Source organism: Thermobia domestica, chromosome 13, assembly GCF_964235325.1.
Source record: "Thermobia domestica chromosome 13, izTheDome1.hap1.1, whole genome shotgun sequence".
Taxonomy (NCBI): domain Eukaryota; kingdom Metazoa; phylum Arthropoda; class Insecta; order Zygentoma; family Lepismatidae; genus Thermobia; species Thermobia domestica.
Genome location: NC_137466.1, coordinates 219,269,489 through 219,290,678, shown reverse-complemented (window position 1 = coordinate 219,290,678; position 21,190 = coordinate 219,269,489). Strand labels below are relative to the sequence as shown.

The following is a 21,190-nucleotide window of genomic DNA, read 5'->3' as shown; positions in this document are numbered from 1 at the left end:
TGATTTGACATAGAATTGCTCGCATGGTTGTTGTGTTCAATATAATATTTCCTTAAAGCAATGCTATTTACATTGCTAATATAATGCTTATAGAATTGGTTTACAAATCAAGCCTGTGTGTGACATTAATGATATCTACATCAAAAAGAATGCTTATGCTTCAGGATAATTGGAGCCAGCCATGTGTAATGAGGCTCCCATTTTCAACGGCAGCTTTCATTGTTTGTTGCATGACAAGCCTTGTGTATTGGCATGTTATCCTGAAGAAGGATAGTCAGCCTTCTTCAGTGCAGCCCTCAGTTTTTCAAGCAGTAATTGTTCAGCATTAATGATTGCGTTATGGTAAAACTAATCGACTAACGAAATGCTATCATAATCACAGAAGATCTGTGCAGCGGTTCGATATCCCAGTCTTTCTTCCGCTTCGTGCTGTTTGATCATATAACATAGGAATATAGCTAAGCTTCATCTATGATTTCTAGGCGTTTCTCAAACTGCCTCTGTATCGGAATGTGGATCAGAACTACTTTGCACGTATCGATTTGTCCACGCTTTTTTTTTTTTTTTTTTTTTGTGTGTGTGTGTGTGTGTATGTGTATGTGTATGTGTATGTATGTATGTATGTATGTAATGTTAACCTTCCTCACCCTGAAATCTTCATGAATAACCTCGCTAGAGTGGGATCCCTAATCAATGACGTCACTCATCTCGAGGTGGATGGGAGAGGAGTTCGAGGAATTAGTCAGCTGCATTTGGATCATCCTCTAGCCCAGACTGTGCCCACGCTCGAAATTCGCATCCTATTTATTCGCGCCGGAACTTTGTTCCCCAATGTCATGATCAGGACGCTATGGATTCTATTTGATAAAGGCACGCTTCTCAAATTTATTATTTTCTGGAATTTGAAATGTATGTTTTCTTTGTCGAGCGTGAGAAAAGAAGACCGGACATAATTGTGCGCGGCACATTGACGTATTATAAATGGGGTGAATTCTTGCTGGTGAGCGCTATGGCGATGCATATCAAATGAGTAAAAAAATAACACACCTCTGCTCGTTTTTGTACATGTGTACTCTAATCTAGTTAAGCGAAAATATCAACCGTCCTCATAATGGAAAGGAAGAAGTCTCCCTCAAACGTGCGGGATAATAACAATTCTACAGGATAGCGACAAACCTGGATATTCGGGAGAAGTCAGGAAATTTGAGAAGACCAGGAGTAGTCAGGGAATTCTGCTAAGAGTCACGGAATTTCGATTTGCTAAGAATGGGATTTTAGAAACATTTGAAATGAAAACTTTAAGACGATTTCAGATGTGGTTGAATGTGTATCCAAACTTTGGCTCTGAAATACCTTTGTCTGCGAGTGTACAAGACACTTTAGTTAACATTTATTTTCCATAATAATTTTTCTTATGAATAAAGACTGAAACTCAAGAAAGTTAAAAAGAATGATTTTTCCTTTACCACTGTTGCAGGTGTGCCAGAGAGAAGCCAGTGAAAAGTGATAAGAAGACAGTAACACTTTTATATTGTGAAATGCACGCGTGAGAATCGATAGGTATCCAATCAAGGATAAATATCCAAAGACTAAAATTTTATGTTGCTAGGCTGTGTAATTAAGTTAGGGCAACATACTGTATTGATATATAGAAACACTCACGTGTTTTTAGTGATGTTTCATGAATTTTGTGGCAATCCAGAATATTCCCTTTTTGACCAGCCAAACACAACCAATGCTAAGAGCATTTATAAGTTCTTCAAACAGTGCTAATTTGTACTCGAAAGTAGCAACTTAAATATTACTCGCTCTCCCATATGCAGTCTTTTATAGTGCAAAGACACATATCAGAGGAATAGCGCACTTTGCAAGTATTCGTGTTATATTACGAAAAGCCCTCCTGGATTGGATAAAAGAGTTTCAATGTTAGTTTTTGTATATATCAACTTAGTGCGACGTAATTAGTCAAGTCACGTATCAAGTATTACGTGCAGTGGTTAATACTGCGTTATATTCGTTGCATGACGCAACTGACATCGATAACAGGAGCTGCTACCACTATTTTCTATAGGGGGTTACCATCCACTTGGTACATATTTTTACAAAAAGATATTACCCTTCACTTTACCCCAAGTGTTTATAGTGTGTTTTTGTAAAGTGTGAAGTGTGGGTAAGTTGAATAACAAAAGAATATAATAATTAAGTGTTTTATTTAATGAGTGCATGCTTCACATGCATACTGCGAAATCATTTGTCTCTTTGTCTACTGTATCTGTTTTCATAATGGAAAATAACCAGTACATATGACCTATACAAGTAATGTTTATAACTGTATTGGTTCGAGTCTTGCAGTTCCCTATGAGGGCTTAGGTGTTTATGACAATCCGGGATTCGATCCTCTATGTCCCAAACTTTTTTCTTTCTTTCTTTCTCTCTTTAATAGCGGTTTGAAGATTTTACCAAAGCCGATCATATAATCACTGGACAGTACGGTTTAGAGTTCGGGTCAGAACGGGAAATTGACATAAAGACTGATTCTAATCGTATTCTCTATGCCAATACAATTTAATAATGCGAACATTATTATCTTGTATAGGCATTAATTATGTATGCTGAAAAGAAAAATTAGATTAAATTCTCTTAAACTATAAAACCTAAATTTATACAGCGTGATTCAAAATGATGTGAACGATAAGGAAGCGTTCTATAAGTATTAATACTCTATCAACAATGAAATTTCTATGGAAATACTTTCAATATTATCCTCAAATTTTGTTTGGAACGAGCGTAGTAGTTTAAAATTTATCCGCTAGGTGGCAGAGTGATTAGTTCCAAGATGGCTGATTGTGATGCAGAGAGAGCATTTTGCGTTTTACAGTTTCACGTTTGTCGGTCTGTTGTTAGTGTTCAACGCAAGTTCCGGACAAAATTTCATAAAGATCCACCATCAAAGAACTCAATACGTAAGTGGTATGACAAATTCAACAGAACGGGATGTATTTGTAAAGAAAAGTCGTCCGGTAGGCCGTCCACTTCTGAGGCAGATGTCGAAAGGGTTCGAACCAGTTTTCAACGCAGCCCACAAAAGTCAACAAGGAGAGTTAGCAAAGAGCTTCAAAAGCCTCAAACAGCTATTTGGCGTGTAGTGCGTAAACCTTTAAAGATGTATCCGTATCGAGTGCAGTTGTTACAACACTTAACACCTAATGATCACATGTGTCGCAAGACTTTTTGTAAGTCATTTCAAGAGTTGTGCAGTGTTGATGATGATTTTTGGGGCAAGCTTTGTTTCAGTGATGACGCTACGTTCCATGTGACAGGAAGAGTGAATAAACAAAACGTTCGCATTTGTGGAACTGAGAAGCCTCACCAAATTTGTGAAATTGTGCGTGATTCACCAAAGACGAATGTGTTTTCTGCAATTTCATCTTCAAAAGTTTATGGTCCGTACTTCTTTGACGAAGGAACTGTGACTGGACAAACATTTCTACGTGGCTTATGCCACAGCTCGAACATGACAGTGCAAACTTCATCTATCAATTGGATGGAGTTCCATGTCACTTTCAAGACAATGTCAAAAATTTCCTCAACAACAGACTGCCACACCACTGAATTGGGCGGTTCTACGTTGGACACCAAAATCACCGGACTTAACCCCCTGAGATTTTTTTCTGTGGGGACATCTAAAAGACATTGTTTACAAACCCCCTCTACCTCAAGATGGAATGAACTGAAAGAGCGCATCACTGCTGCAGTGCAAACTGTCGATGCAAACATGTTGAAACGGGTCTGGGCGGAATTGGAATACCGAATAGATGTATGCAGAGTAACAAAGGGGGCCCACATAGAACATTTGTGATGTACTATTTTCATTTTTTATCGCAAAAAGTTGAAGAGTTTTAGCATTTAATTGTAAGATCTGAAGCTATTTGAATGATTAATAAAAAAAAAGTTATAAGGAGTTGTAATCGTTCACATCATTTTGAATCACGCTGTATTATAATAATTATTTTGAGAAAGGATATGCGAAATTTCACTTTTTCACTTTAATTAACGACACTAAAACTTCAAAACCACGTATTAAATTACATTTGCTAGGGTTGCTAGACATTTGTATTTTCTACGGACAGTTTTTTTTAAAGACTTACGTCCGTGTCCGTGCCGTACTCTTTATTTAAAAAGTTACAGAATGTTCGTATTTTTGTCTTGAACTCGAAAAATAGATTAATTAGTTTCGATTGGTTTACCGTTGCACCGATTAACACTCGTCAAGGGAAATACTGTACTCTTTGGTTTTAAAGATATATATGAAGATAACGAAAAAGATGATGAACTCGGTGATAGCCAGTCAGAGACATATATATGTAGACTTGATGCGCCTTAGCTCCCATGAATGTTTCCACTGTTTAACATTTGAAAAATCACTGAAGCAACTATCATTTAAATTTAAAAAAAAAATCCACATAAGCATGTTCAGAGTTTACCTGAAATATCCTTCCTTCGATAAAATATCATGAATTTATTTCAATAATAAATAACAAACCATAAATAAATGATTATTCACATAGCTTGTAAAACTTATCATATTCCATTTGTACTGCACATACATACGGAAGAATCAAAATGATGTAGGATATATTAATTTATTTTAAGCACTAACACTTTGTAAACAGAAATACAATTTCACTCAATGAAAATAATTGTAGGGTGAGATCGCCCATCATAATTACCGAAGATCGCACGCGAATATTATTGTTAGTCGCACTGCTTGCGTCATACATGTAATTACGGTATTGAGGGTCGGATAACCAAAAAACGGAAGCACGATCCACAATAAGAAAACTTATCCATTGAGGGTAAGAAATTTGTGTTCCATTGCGTTAATTTGTTTCTTCTTATAGGTTGTTATTCCACTATCTATCGGGAAAGTACAGCTCCACTGAAAGAATAACTCCTCTTTTACGCTCGCCTTGCATTATTTTCTTTGAAATACATTTTGAACTAAATTGACAGTATCAATTTACGTGATGATGAACTGCAACATTTTAGAAGAATAAAATCACAAGTTTTGTGATATACCTAGGTATTCATTACACTGGAATCACAAGATAATAGAATTTTGTTGGATGCATGTCAAAGTTGTTTATATCGAAGCACTTCTAAAGTCCCACTCTTCGCGCTTTGTGTGAGCGTTACTCTTCTCCTATACAATGGGCGCGTATGAATACACCTTTATAACAAAAAATACTTCCTGTAAAACACTCAATTTTTTAGGTAGTTGCTCCTCTGATAGGAAATAATTGGTTAATTACTGCGTTATTAACAGTATATTGATTACACTTAAACAGGGAATGAAATGTATAACTGCGGATTATAAATTATAGTCCAGTGCTCCGCAGTTCAGCTTATACAGGAGTGGAGAGAGAGGACGAATTCTTCTTCCAAATTAGACTAATACACAATAACACACTGACCAAGGCTATGTGATAAGTGTAAAAAACAGTATCACGTAACAGTTTCAACACAATAACTGTGTCTTCATCAGACTTCCACTCCTTCTGGCTTCTTGGGAGTTGGTCGTCACTTATATAGTCTCCGGAGATCAACTTTTAATTAGGCTCCACCCCTTCATTAAAAAAAGTAACACTTGTGTGGCTTTCACTTTCACTTTTTAGCTGCACACGTGTCCAATTAAAAGTACTTTTTTCGCTGGACACATTCTGTCCTTTAATTATCCTTATTTTCCTTATTAATGTTTTTCTCTTTCTTTCTTCTTCCTTTTCATTCCTTCTTCTTTAAGCAGAATCTTCTCCCACTCTTTATTTATCGAGAATCCTGCATTCCAATTCATCACCTTGTCTCCTGCCTTCATAATCTCCCTGGCTTCCTTCCATTTTCTCACTAAAGTTCTGTTCTCTACTTCTATGACCTCTGCTCCTTCCCACCCTATCCTGTGGTTTGTCTCTTTCTGATGCTTGTATATAGCATTGTTGTCCCTTTTCAATCTTACATCATCCTGGTGCTGTTTAATCCTTTCTTGCATTTTCTTTTTTGTTTCTCCTATGTACATTTTGTTACACTCCGCGCATCCTACTCTATATATTACTCCCCTTTGATCTTTGTCCGCTATTGTTTTTCTCTTGGTTCTTCTGACTAGTTCAATTATTCTGCTTCCTCGTTTCCTGTACGTCCTAATTCCTGATTTACGAAGCATTCTCTTTATCTTCTCTGTTTCTTTGCCTAGGTTTTCTATTCCAAACCATTTTTTGTTCTTGTCTTCTTCCTCTTTCTTTCTCTCTCTTGCTATGTCTCTTGTGACCCTATCCTCTTCGTTGTATCCATTTCTCCTTACTTGTGTCCAGAACTTCTTTAAATCTGTTTTCCTCTGTTCTTCATTTGTGCTCAGGTCTCCTATTCTTTCTTCCATGCTTTTTATGAAATTCTTCTTTGTACCCTCATCCACATCACTTCGTTTGTGGCAATACACTCCCGCTGCACACTTTTTTTTGGTACCAGGATGTAATAAACTCTCCTCCTTCCGACTTCTTTATTTTCATATCTAAATAGTTTATCTCCTTGTCTACTTCTATTTCATTTTCTAATCTAATCCCTTTCTTTTTATCTTCCACGTCCCTTACGAATTTCTCCAGTTGCCTTTTCGTTCCCTTCCATATTCCTAAACAGTCATCCACATAACAGCAAAAAAGGAGCAGTCTGTCTCCTCCTCTTTATATATAAGTGATGACCAACTCCCAAGAAGCCAGAAGGAATGGAACTCTGATGAAGACACAGTTATTGTGTTGAAACTTACGTGATTGTGTGTTTTGTTATATATTATCACATAGCGTTGCTCAGTGTGTTATTGTGTATTAGTATAAAATGGAAACAAGGCCTGATAAAATAATCAAGTTAGACTATGCGAAGAGAGAAGTGGGCGAGCAACGACACACGCACATAGATATTGTGAGAGGAAAACTTCGCAGTTGTGTTTTTCAAAGAATTTTGTCTCGGTGAACAGGGCTTCCAAGAAATTAATCAGTATATATGAGGGTTGCTCAAATTTTATAAAACAATATCGTTATACAATGTGAGAGGAGAATAATAATTGCGTAATTAATCACATAGGTACATTAAAGCATGCACTAATTCTTACAAATACAATACAAGCAAATAAATACAGTCCTTTTTTCGTAATTTAATTAAACGTCATTGAATTCCTACATTTTATTAACTCAAAACTCCAAGTATATATTCTTGAAAACTACTCTAATCCGTCACCCATTCGGCTGAATAGCGAGTATGTTTATCTTTGGAGTATGTATTTGAATCTCAATGCGGACAGATTTTTTAGGGTTAACCCAACATCGTGAAGCCTACTTAAATGAACTGTAATGTAGGAAGCCTGAAATAACGACAATGAGAAGCATTGTGGTAATCGCTCACGAACAAGCAATCTGGCGGATCATAGTCCTTTATCAGTAGTTCGTTTTATTAGGAATAATTCATATCGAAATGAAAAAGTTGCTCAGCACCTTACAAAATTTCATGTGAAGTTAGAAGGTGGTAAAGTGCTTTCAAAACTAGAAACAAATTGATAGCTGAAAAACACGTGAAGATTTGTTTTGAAGAAGGGAATCTACGTCACATAGTTATTGCGGTCGAATCATAAATGTCATTTTAGCAACAGTGGGTGGAGAGTTTCCTTAGCAACCGACCCAAACATTCAATGTTGTCGCTAATAAGCACGTGTTTTCAAAAGGAAAGAAGCCATTTTAGTCTTTCGTTTCTTTGTGCGTGGAAGTGATTTAAAAAACACACATACGCACGCAGCCACGGGACAGTTGCAGCTGATGACTCACCGGGATGCGCACGATGTGGCAGCAGCGTACCACGTTCTTCTCCAAACGTCAATTTGTTTCTAGTTTTGAAAACACTATAGTAGGCAAAGGGATAACAGGTATGAAATGTATACAACAAAGACAACAGTTGATATCGGAATGGTCTAACGTCAGTGGTGGAAACGCGTTTTCAGCTCTTACGATTGACATCAAATCTTTATGCTAAATAAGAAGAGAACAAATGTTATGGCAATCATGAAACACTCAAGGAAACTGACCAGCAGTGGGTACCAGCTATAGTTCAAAACATCTGTGTAAAAATTTAAAGTTTTTCTTCTTCTGTTCTAAATAAACGTTTCTAAACTGTGCTTTGTGTTTTATTATCGGTTTTCTTTAACACTTCGGCATTACTTATCTACATGGGAAGTATTCCTAAGATATTTTGATAACTCTGATATAGTGAAATTTCTACTTATCGTAAGGCACTAACTTAATCCCTGTACAAATATTTTTTTGTCATCATAATATAAAGTACACTATATTCACAAATTGCTTCATTGATACCGAAATATGATTTAAGTTCAGTGGAACGACTTTAATATTTTCAAAATTCCTTTGTGGTTTGATGACAACTTGGATCTCGAGATTTTGACTTAATCTTGTCCTTAAGTGACAGGTATGGAGGTAAAATTATCCAATTTTCAGTTGTAGTGTCTTTTTGGCTGTCTAACAATAAACCAATTGCAGCACGTATTAGAAACAATCTTATACTGTTTCACCATTTTCGTCTTTTATTGTGAGTAAATATTTTCTTCTAGCGAGAAAAAGGCTGCTCTAGCTCAGTGGTAGAGCGCTCATCTGTGTTGCAAGTTGTCCCTGGTTCGATCCTAGCACGCACCAAGAGGACTTTGTAGTGGAGAAGCAGTGTGTGCGTGGGTTTGCTCGGAGTTCTCCTGTTTCCTCCCACTTTATTCATTTTACTATTTCATTTATTATCATACATCACCGTCTTCCTTAGTTTCGGTGTATAATCGAGGGAAGTAAAATTATAAATTTCATTTCATTCATGTACCGAGGACAAATATTTTGTCTTGTCTTCTTTGTTCTTGGACAAGTTGTAAGCTATATTAAAACGGTTGGTTTTGCCTTGCAGTGCAACATCTCATTTCAGCACCGAGGTTATATAAGACGAACGTACAATGTATTGAGGGTTTCCAACCACATGGACTTCCACTGTGAATCGAACCTGCATCTCATGTCAGAGGAAGCTTTGTGCAGGAAATGACAAGAAATATTCGTATAAAGCCTATGTTAGTATCTTATTACGAAAAGTAGGAATTGAGCTATATCCGGGTTATCAAAATACCTTGAGCGACATTTTCCTTAATATCAGCGATATTAAAGTAATAAAGCAAACTGACTACAAAATACAAAACATACAAAATTGGAATTTTTTTTTTTTTATTAGGATAAAACTGCAAATTTATAGTTGACAAAGGTTTCTTTTTAGATAGTATTTGGTGCCCATTGTTTGATAGGCTTCTGAAAGTCATTCTTGTATTACTCAGCCGAAAGACTTGTTACCAGTAACAACTACTGATGTCTCCAATGTTAAATTTGTGTCAATATCTGCTCATACAGTATCCATTGTTTATTGTTCCTTGTTCTTCACTCGGAGACCTATCTAACGCCATAGTTTGCTTCTCGTTCTCAGTAAACCAAACAGACACAGGTAGGGATCCATGACTACTTCCCCTCGTTCCTCTTCTCCTTTGCTCCACCGTCTCTGAAACATGGAAGACTTCATAGAACCTGCCTTCGAAGATCATATGTTTGAGATCCCACCTTAAGGTGTAGGACCACGCTCATATAGCGTCACTGCTAAATGGAGCACTAAACACAATCCAATTAACCAATGTGAGATTTCGTATCAAGTTTTAGAAAGCATTTAGGTAATTTTTTTTGTTTTATTGTCCCTTGGCCTTGCTGTTAATATGTAATGATTATATTTGTCAGTATTATAGTTCTTGTTCATGGTTTTGGTATCCACCTATTAATAATATTTTTCTTGTTCTTCTTTCAGACAATAGAGGACTTCATCCTACTGATTGGAACGTTCGTTGCATTTGTAGCGTTTATCCTGTGGTGCTGTTTCCCAATTGTGCCAAAAGAATCGAACCCCCCGTCCCAGTACGACAGCCGCTATAACAACTACAAAAAGGTGGACGTCCCGTACGAAGGCAACTCCTAGCAGAGGTTTATCGCCTGTTTCCTCTTTTTCTTCTTTTTTTATGTATTTTTCATTGAAGACTGGAGCTATTTATCATAAATCATTCCGTAGGAGGCACACACACATACAAAACATCTAAGATGGATGACGTAATCGGTCGCTGACTCGTGTGGTCCATTCCCAACGTTCTTTTTTTTTATTTTCATTTCATTGTTTGGACATTTTCCTTACGTGTAAGATAATCTTACCTAGTCATGTATCGATCCTTTGTATTCTATTACTGTATCTGTGATGTTGAAGAAGAAACTAATTTGTAAATGTTTTTGAATATACAGATGCAAAGTGGTTCCGAAGTTGAAGTTAAAACATGAACATGCAGATATCGAAGCACCATTATATAAATGAAGAGAAATTTAATTTTTTGACACTTAAAAAACTTGCTAATATTTGCTTTCATGCTAATATTTTGCTCTACATGAAAGTGCTTAAGCTTTAATGTACTAACGTTTTGTTTCTAATCGTAATGTTTCAGATGTTTGAGTATTTTTACTTTCTTACAGTTTGCACATAGTTTCCCCATGTATAATTAACCATTTTGTAAAGCCCAGTTTGGGGATGTAAGAAAATATCCGTCATAGATAGCATCAGAATTTTACAATCAAATTCACTATGTATTATTTTCAGTTCCACGTTCTCAGAGATGACTCATGGCAAATACACTCACTTCCAAGACTTAACAAGGATGAGTTCCCTTAACGCCTACTAATGCTTAATATTTGATCAGTTGTGGTACTCGTGTAGTTTGTAGAGTTTATTTAATAAATGGACACCACCGCTGAGTAGAGAGAAAATGACTTGGACTTCTCTTCAAAGCAGAATGATACTTGTATAACTCAGCGCACGATTCTCTGCCGCCTTCAAGTAGAAAAAGTGTTGCCAATGGAATACATAAAACAATCACTACAGCGTGCAAAATGCAAATGCATAATACTTAAGAGATTAAAAAAATAAAGACAGAGACGTTGTGAGGACTCAAGAATTTGTCTTCCGTTTGTATTGTTTGTTTAGAACACCCTGTCTTCTTCTTCCATTACTCTTCTGTGATGGGTACAGTGCTTTTAGCTTCACTGTTTGAAAAGCGAGGAACCAACAATAATCCAAGATTGCCATGTATATCTGAGTAAGAGAGGGAGGAAATGATGTACAACAGATCTACACCTATGATATGTGATTTATGTTTGTCGAATCGAATTTTTAAAAGGCAGATGAGATAAGATGATTTCAGTAACGTTGCAGGGATCCGGGTATTGAGCTATAATGTAAGTTGAATCTGTTTCTCGTAATACCTTATAACTTCACAAAACAAGAAGACAATATTTTCTTCAAGTTTTGTGCTTGTTTCTGTTCTGTTTTGTTAAAATTCGTCGAAAGTCTTTCTTCTATCGAGGTGAGGAAGAATGGTTTCTTTTGAACGGACTTCTTATGGTGGATATTCCATTATACATAGAGGACTACGCGAATATAGAATATCGCATCCACAACACTTGTATCCCAAAATAATGAGATAACAGCATATACAACTTGCTTCTTATGTGACAGTTGTTCTCAGGTCAGCAGTTTTCCACTCTCCTCCATCTTGAGCCGCGACTTTCATCCCCACGTACGTTTTTATCCCTACACCTTGTTGATATTTGTTCCATAAGGTATGTCTCCTTCCGCAATTCCCTCCATAGCTACTACCGTCATTCCTCAACGTCTCACAATGTGACCGACCGTCCTATCTGCTCTTTTCGAACTATTGTTCAGTGTACACCTATTTGCTTTTACCATTTGCGATATTCTTGAATAAAATTCAAGCAGAACAGTCTCTTCCTGTTGTAACCAAACGATGCTAAATAAACTGAAATATAATTCGTGCAAAGACAAATTACGAAATTAGTGGAAAACATGGTACTTACAGCATTATAGGACCACAGACAAACCAGTGTGTTAGAATCTCGACTTAATTGTAGAGGTAATACACATAATGGAGAGCTCTTCGGGCCCGACTTAAGGATACTTAAATACAGATTTTTGACCGGACAACACCGTATCTGTCACTTAATTTCAGAGCATTTTCTAAAAGACAATAATAATAATAATAATAATAATAATAATAATAATAATAATAATAATAATAATAAAATTATCACTCCTAAGCCGCGAGAATCTTTGTAGAGAATGCAAAGATTAAATGAAGTTAGGTCCTTGAGAAATAACAGTAAACCATTTCATACAAAATGACATTACCACTTCGCATTTATTACAGAGTTTTTAAATGAATAGAAAGAAAATCCAAAGAAACACAATTATACTAGGGCTGTTTTTTCTCCTAAATGCGTAAATTACACTTTAACACTAGATGTCAATAGAATTATCACTAAAATCCTTATCTTTTCACGAATATTCGCCATTCGAACATTCAGGTATTGAAATATTGATCGTGCTCAAAAGAAACCGTTTTTCACACGTGATGAGAAAAGGCTCGTGAGTATTGAAAGCCTTGGCAAATTGAAATAAAACAGCAGAGAAATAAGAGAAAAAGAAAAGAAATTAAAGAAGAGATAAGAGAGGATATTGATTTGATTGAACTTTAGACGGAAATGGTGCTTCGAAATCTCTGTTTAAGTAAGGAGGCTTGCATTTCCAAAACATTATAAATTTCATCTTCTGCGGAGACACATTTATTTATTTAAAAAGTGTGTTGGAAATTATTTAAACATCTGCTACAGACGACATCAGGCAGTTTTTAATTTATTGTCATTGAGAAGATGTTAGTTTATTTATTTATTTAATAGATGTATTTATAACGGTTTGGAAATGCATATATGTTATGTTTGAAGTGCTTACTCTGTATTTTGCATGTAAGGGTTTATTAACTCCTTTTGGAACTTTGTATGTTTGTTTTAATGTTATGACGTTATTTATTTATTTATTTATTTATATCTGAGTGCTCACTGGATGAGTCAAGTATAAAGTTCCTTTATTTTGTAAAACATTTTTCGTGTTCTTTTTATTTTGGATCAATGTATGTACATATATTAATATAACTTTAAAAGATGCCAAAGGGTATTATGTTTCCATGTACTGAGAGTGCCATATGGACAAAGATGGAAGACAATTTACCTTTGTTACTTGATGTATCATTTGACAAATGTTGGTGACAACTTATCAATAAATTATTATTATGTACAAGTCTTGTTTTTCATCATTTTAAAATACTAATTTCACTCTTTACTCTCAAAATATTTTGCTTTTTTCTTAAATATTTGTATTTCGGTAGATTATCAAGGTTCCCTTAAGAAGAATTAATAAGTCGAAAAAGATTCACAACTTGGAAATAATTTCTGTAAGTAAACTATCGTTATACTTGAGACGTTTTTACTCGTGTGGAGTTTCAGGAGTCCAAAGGTTTCCTTCGTAACTCAGATGGTGACAGCATCCCATCCTTGGACGTTATTTTATGGCCGAGACTTCCCGAAGCAACTAAAACTCCTTTAAAAATTAAACAAATAAAAATACAATTTTCAAAGCTTGCTTTCGACCTAACACGTATGTGAGCATGGTCCTCTTTTAAATTTTCAAGGTTATAAAGTTCAGAACATCCTTTCCTTTAGTCTTAGAATATATTGTTTAATTTTCGCAGAAATAAAGAAAGTGATTGAATAAAAATCTACGGCGTGCATACACAAAAGTGGCAGAAATACTTCCAAAACACGAGAGCATAGAAAACTGGCCTCAACCGATCACAAATAACCCTCGCACTTAATAGGGAAGGTCGCGGGGTGTTGCTCTGATTTCATATAGATATTTTGCTCAGTCGATTCCGTTTTACATATGAAACAATTGGGCAATCGGAGAAAACCTCAGTCACAAGCGTGTTCGAATTACGAACGTTACAAGTTCGGAAATGAACAGATTTTGCTATAAGTTTGAAGTAATCTTTTTTTTTTTTTTTTTTTTTCTTCTTCAGATAGACGCTTCATTTTTGGTTTCAGGGGGTTTTCTTGGGTGGCCAATACAGTAGCGAGATCAAAACGTACGCATTTTGCAAGATAAGGGCGAACTCCCGTTTGGTCTAGTGACTAGCACGCTTCACTTCGGTTCGCCTGGTCCCGGGTTCGATTCCCGTTGGGAATACAGTTGAACGATCAAAGTGGTTCGGATTCCACTATAATCAGTAGGTCCACGTCTCCTTTAGCCTAGCAGTCTTAAACATGGGACATTAAGCTAAATCCAACCAAACCAAGATAAGAACATTTATTGGGGAGGAGGTGAAGGGTAGTGGCGTCCTACAACTCACCGAATTCCATAGTATCGATATAAAGTCAGAATAACACCCCGTGACCTTCCCTAGTTAGTTTTATGACATTCTATGTCTCCTACAGTGTGTCGGCACTGGACACCAACTGCACACGAAAAAAGCGTAGTCTAAAATTAAAATTGAATGACGACAAACACCTGTACGCAGCGAAAATATACATAACACCGTTAACACTACGGTTCTTTGTCTAGTGGTACTCGATATTTGTTTTGTTCATTCCAGTCCAATGTCGAGTCACACTTGACTTATTTTTTGCGACAGCATGGTAAGAAACTGGGCAACCCAGGAAGAAAGATAGAAATGGCGGAGATAAGAATGTTAAGTTGGATGTGAGGTGTGACGAGGAAGGGTACAATAAGAAAGAATTATATGAGACAATATTAAGATGGGGCCTTTGAATAAAAAGTTTTAAGAACGGGGAGTGAGATGTCAGGGGAATGTAGAACGAAGAAACTACGACTGTGTGGGAAAGAGAATGGGAAATCTGGAGGTACAGGCAAAAGGAAGAGAGGAAGATCCCAAATGAGATGTACACCGATACACTATTACAGTATTACCCGGTCTTGTCTCTGTGGTTAATTCTGCCTGTTAATTATTTCTTGGGTGATTCAGCTCTATATAGTTTTGCTTCCTCCAATTGGTCTGCTTAGGCTGGTTTGTCATGGTTCTACAAACGACTGTTCTTGTTTTCAATATTTTCTCTAGTTATGAAGATGGGGTTCTTCTGTGATTAGTCTCCCCTGGATCTGGCTGTGTAGAGCCTGCTAGTAGTTCGATCTCCTTCCATTTAACAGGTGGTGCAATAGTTTCTGATGATTCAAAGTTTTATGTTTTCGATTGACCGACCAAAGTAAGCTGAAAATATTACAGACAGCTATAATGATTTTGATTAATAAATTATTACACAGAAGTTCAAATTAAGAGTAAGTCTTATGACGCACTTCTTGGCGTGGTTTAACTTCCAACTTCACAAGAAAATAAAGTGTATACAACCAATATTATCTACGTAGGTGACAGAAGAAGACAAACGTTTTTTATGATCTAGTCTACTGCTTGATCCATGTTCATAGTTTTAGAGGTCGGAAATTTACATCAAGATCAATGCACTAAATAATAAGCCTGAAAAACAAAAACATCGTCTTCAAGAGGTAAAGTAGGGGAGACGGGGACTAGTTGCACTTCAAGAAATTGTATAATTTTTGGTTTAGAACATACTTCGCAAAACTTTGTAACTGCACGGCGGGATGGAAAATTTGAGAACTTCGACACACTTCTCTTTAAAATTTAAAATTTCCAAACACTAAACTTTTGTTGCAACACACAGCAATACAGACGAAAGTACGAATACGAAATACTTTTCTATAACAAATGATACAAAGAACAATATAAATATTATGTTAAATACTGTTCAGCATATGCTGATATTGTAGGTCACGCCTACAGCGCAAATGGTCTTTTCTAACTAACTAACTAACTAACTAACTAACTCTATGGCCTATGGAACCCGGAGGTTCAGTGCCGCGTTCACAAAAGCTCTCCACTGACTTCTATCCTTAGCTAATTGCATCCAGTTTCTACTTTGTATTCCTATCTCTGCGAGATCCGTCTTAATATTGTCCTCCCATCTGCGCCTAGGTCTTCCTAATGGTCGTTTTCCTATGGGTCTACCAGTCAAGACTTTGAAAGCGTTTCTACTTTCTTCCATTCTAGCTACATGACCTGCCCACCTAAGCCTCCTAGACTTGACGACTCTAACAATGTTGGGTAAACCGTATAAACTATGTAGTTCCTCGTTATGAAGCTTCCGCCATTCCCCATTCTCGTTCCTCTTGGGTCCGAATATTCTTCTCAGGATCCTGTTCTCAAATACTTTCAGTCTATGTTCTTCCCTCAGAGTAAGCGACCATGTTTCACAACCATACAGAACAACAGGCATGATTATCGTTTTATATATTTTAAGCTTCAAGTTCCTCGACAGAATTCGCGACGACAAGAGATTTTGAACCGAATAGTAACACGAATTCCCTGCTTTTAGTCGACATTTAATTTCTTCGTGAATATGATTTTCGTCTGTTAATATTGATCCTAAATATTTGAAAGTATCCACTTTATCAAAAGCATTATTTAATATTTTAACGTCTCCACAATTTGCCGTATTACGGTCCCGACGCACTTCCATGTATTTAGTTTTCTCTGCATTTACTTCTAAACCCATGTCCCTGCAAGCGTTTAATAAGATCTCTGCATTTATTTCTACTGTTCTCCTATCATCCCCTATTAAATTTACATCATCAGCATATGCCATAACCTGGTGAATGCCGTTCAACTCTAGGCCCTGGTTGCTATCTTTGATTTTCCTTATGGCGTATTCCAGCACAAAGTTAAATAATAATGGCGACAACGCATCTCCTTGTTTCAGGCTATTTTCGACGTGAAAGCTCGTGGACAAAAATTTTCCTACCCGGACTTTACTTTGGGATTCACTTAAACATATCTTAATTAATCTAATTAGCTTTCTCGGTATTCCAAGTTCTGTAAGAACGTTGTATAATGTTTCTCTCCTAACCGAGTCGTAAGCCTTTCTAAAATCAATAAATAGTTGATGTACCGGGGTATTGTATTCCCACTTCTTTTCGAGTATTTGGCGAATGGTAAATATTTGGTCGATAATTGATCGATTTCGTCTAAATCCGCACTGATAATCTCCAATAATTTCATCTGCGTATGGGGTCAATCTTGCTAACAGAATATTTGAAAGGATTTTATAGGATGCAATGGTCTTTTCTAACAGAACAAATTTAAAAAGTTTTTATTCTTAACGAAAACTAAACTATAATATGATTAGGCTAATCTGCACTGAATGTATTATTTTATACCGGCGAGAAAGTTGTATATTCATGTACACGAGTCGAATGAGCCAGTGCGACTTGGCCCGAGCCATGACATTCAGTGCAAGAGTGGTTTTTATTGTCATGATAAAGGACGTTGCATGTCATTGAACTAAATATTCCTGTATAAGGAGCATTCAAAACTATCAGCAACGGTAAAGGTGTCAGATTTCAAAATTTTCTTATCTTTGTACATTTACATTAATGTGCCCGATTCCCCCTACCTTTTATTTTTATAGAAAGGATAGTACACAGCAAGATGAAGAAATAAAAAGTAAAACGCAAAGAATGAGTAGTATCGGGTTCAAAGGCCTTAAGCCACAGAAGATTCAAAATTATATAATGAAACATTAGGTGATAATGTCCTTGCATACTCCGTCTTTGAGAAATGGAACCATGTGTTTTTGTGTGGAAGGCAGTCGTGTTATGATACAACCAGAAATTCATGACAAAGAATGCATCGTATGAAAGAACTGATTAAAAGTCATCGACGGTACACAATTACAGAGCTAGCAGACATCGTTGGCATATAATGTGGCAGAACTAAATATTTAGGTCTCCAGGAGGTGAGCTGTTGTTAGAGGCTGCGAATATTAATCAGACGTTGTGCAAGGGTTGCAGCTGTGAATTTGGCTCTTAGCCTTTTGATTCTCAGTGGATAAATCCAGATCCATTTTTTTTTTTTTTTTTTTTTTTTTTTTTTTTTTTTTAGCTTTAGACGAAACAACCGACTATGATGTGGAAGCATCCATCCTCACTAACATTAAAAAGAAAAAAAAATCATGCAAAAACTTTCGCTCAAGGTTTCAGTGTTCTGGAATGTTGAGGATGTACGTTCGTTGATTATCTGCCATATGGGTGTACGCGATAGATTAATATTAAGCCAAAGGCGTACATCGGACGCAGCACAAATTGTCATCCTAGAAATAGAATTCCAAACACTCGAACACCCACTCTCCTTATTCACCTAATTAGTTCCAAGCTGCTATAATCTGTTTTCAAAAAAAAAAAAAAAAAAGTCTTCAAAACCAGCGATGAAGCTATAAATGGTGTTAACCAATGATGACAAGAAGTAGAGAAAACTTTATTTATAGGTATTCAGCTCTAAGAGAGGGAGCAAGACTGCACTACTGATGTCCAGGGAGATTACGTGAAGAAGTAAAGCATTGTTTTCACTACTACATCATTTGTATGTGGCTCGGGACACAAAGATTCTGAATGTTCCTCATACTTTCGCTTTTCCAAAAATTAAAATTTTTGTCTATAAAATTAAAGTAGCTGTGGGGTCAATCCATGCTAAGTGACCGAGAAAAAAGAAAAATTGCCGCTCGACCTTTTCAAAAAAAAAAATAATTTTTTTCATGAATGTTTATCCTATATCAGGGTACTTCAAAACCACAATTATTTTTTACAACATCCCATGGCGACGCAGCGGTTGCCGCCATTTTGCATTTTTTCGATTTTAGGCGTTTACGTTGTTTTCAATATCTCACCATGTATTTATCCTAACAAATTGAAACTTGTTGGACGTCTCCAACTCGTACAGAGCTAAAACTTTGATCTCAACATTTTTGTCTAAAACCACTTGAAAGGAGTGAAACCAGGGCCTACAGTGGCAACATTTTTGGACATTTTTTTGGGAAGTACAGTCAGTGTTTACAGCGAGTAGATGTTCACTGACTTCGGAATGAAGATCAAACGAATGGGCAACAGTCTCCTGCATAAGTTGACAGTTAAAGCAAGAGTAATCATGATTGAATATCATTGATATAGCAAACAGCAATGAGTACTTACGGACTTTTTGTCAAGTGTGCATTTTGACTTGTCTCGCCTTCTGCTAATAGCAGCATTCTTCAGCAGTGCTGCTGTTGTAGTGATAAAAAAGTGAATCACAACGAGGAAAGAAACGAACATGAGAGCCTTGACTACACTAACCAACCATTCATCCTACTTTATTTTACTTCACAACAAGGAATTTCCAGTTGAATTTGTGAACAAAACACCTCCTAGAGTATGACGTCATTACTTAATACTTTGACCCCTTTCTGCTCAAAAACACAGAACGCGCTTTGTTGTTTGTTATGGTATACAAAAGGAGTAACTATTCCCAAAATTTCAGATTTTTTTTTATCCTGGCCCATTGGAGATATTGGACAGTGAAACATGCCAAATTGGCATAATTCCCCAACTTTACGATTTTTTTTCAGACCTTTGGGAGCAGCTACAGATTTGAAAATTTTTGTGTACAAACTTGTGATCCCGTACTACACTCACACACAAATTCAAACCTCTACATCAGTTGTTTCCTCTTCCCAAACATGTCTTAAATGTCCAAAAATGTTGCTACTGTAGGCCCTGATTTCACCCCTTCAAGTGGTTTTAGGCAAAAATGTTAAAGAGATCAAAGTTTTAGCTCTGTACGAGTTGAAGACGTCCAGCAATTTTCAGTTTGGTAGGACAAATATAGGCTGAGATATTTAAAACAACGTAAAGGCCTAAAATCGAAAAAAATGCAAAATGGCGATAGCCGCTGCGTCGCCATGGAATGTTGTAAAAAAATAATTAATTGTGGTTTTGAAGTACCCTGATATAGGATAAACATTCATGAAAAAATTACCTTTATTGGTGATGATCGAGCGGCACTTAGAATGGATTGACTCAGTGACTATTTAACTAATTATTGTTGGAAAGCTTTTAAATAATTTACGAATGAATAATAACCAATGTTTAAAGCTCTAGTTTATCATGTATTTTTTAACTTAAGAAATGGAAGTTCAAATGATAAGTACAATGATGAATATATTTTTAATTCAATTATATTTTTTCTTTTACATAAAATAAAAATCATGGAACGATTCATCAAGTATGAAATACCATAATTTCAGTGTAATGTTTAATCTCAAAAATGAAATTTTTCTCTTTCGAAGAAACATAAATGTTTTTTGAATAGAACTGCTAAAAGAATGTAATTATTAACCAAAATGTCTACTATTAATTTTCTAAATGATCGCATGTGAACTCAGAACCCAGAAGCTCTAATGTGCTGCTATCTTCAGTTATTGGAATGCTCTCGGGAGTTTCAAGTTCTCTGTCAGGGACGCTTTTCACCTGAATGTTTCTTCCAATAAATCGCTGCAACGAGACATAAATATTTGATTAAACATTTTCGTAATTTGTTTATAAATGTAATATATATAGTTCAAATTCGTTTCAATATACTACTCGTTTCTCATTGAGTTGTTGAGTTGAGTTTTAGTTTAGCGTCCCTTTCAGCAGCGAGGCTGTATGAGACGTGAACCTACTGATTAACGTGGAATCCGAATCATATAAGTTTCCGCAGGGAATCGAACCCGGATCTCCCACGCTAAAGGCGTGTACGCTAACCGCTTAGCCACGGAGAAGCTCGTTCCTCATTGAATTTCAATGGGAGAGAATCCGCCGGTAAAATGCCGTGCAAAATCAGTTCAAAATTCTAAACATGGGGCTCAGAAGAATAGTGAATTTATGCGATTTTATTTATAAATTATTTTATCAAGAAGGAAAGTATGGTGTTTGGAAATAACAAAATCGATTACCCACTTTTGTTTCAAAAGCTATATCCTCACAATCGTATCTAGGAGATTGTAATACTTTGGTTTCAAATAAGATCTCAAAGAAGATCCACGTTTGTTTGAGATTCTTATAACTAGTCTGGGAGTTGTATAACTTCACGTAACACGTAGAAGTAAAACCTGGAGGTACTAAACATACTCCTTATTTGCCAAACATGAGTCCTTATGCCTACGACTTGTTTCTGGAAATGAAAGAGCCACTAAAGGGACATCTTTTCTACCGTAGGTAAGTTCACTTTCTTCCAACATTGCCACAAAAT

General features: G+C 36.2%; 2 protein-coding genes across 2 annotated transcripts in view; one reads left to right on the top strand and one right to left on the bottom strand.

Annotated features, from left to right (window-relative positions):
• Positions 1-13,302, top strand: part of LOC145669040 (uncharacterized) — a 32,639-nt gene extending 19,337 nt beyond the window's left edge. The window contains exon 3 of the mRNA XM_081737392.1: positions 9,922-13,302. Within this exon, the coding sequence (XP_081593518.1) occupies positions 9,922-10,089 (168 nt within the window). The 3' untranslated portion in view covers positions 10,090-13,302. The remainder of the gene's footprint in view (positions 1-9,921) is intronic.
• A 6,846-nt stretch (positions 13,303-20,148) lies between these two features.
• LOC145669038 (cilia- and flagella-associated protein 69-like) overlaps positions 20,149-21,190 on the bottom strand; it is a 72,801-nt gene continuing 71,759 nt past the window's right edge. Inside the window, exon 15 of the mRNA XM_081737391.1 lies at positions 20,149-20,451. Within this exon, the coding sequence (XP_081593517.1) occupies positions 20,311-20,451 (141 nt within the window). The 3' untranslated portion in view covers positions 20,149-20,310. The remainder of the gene's footprint in view (positions 20,452-21,190) is intronic.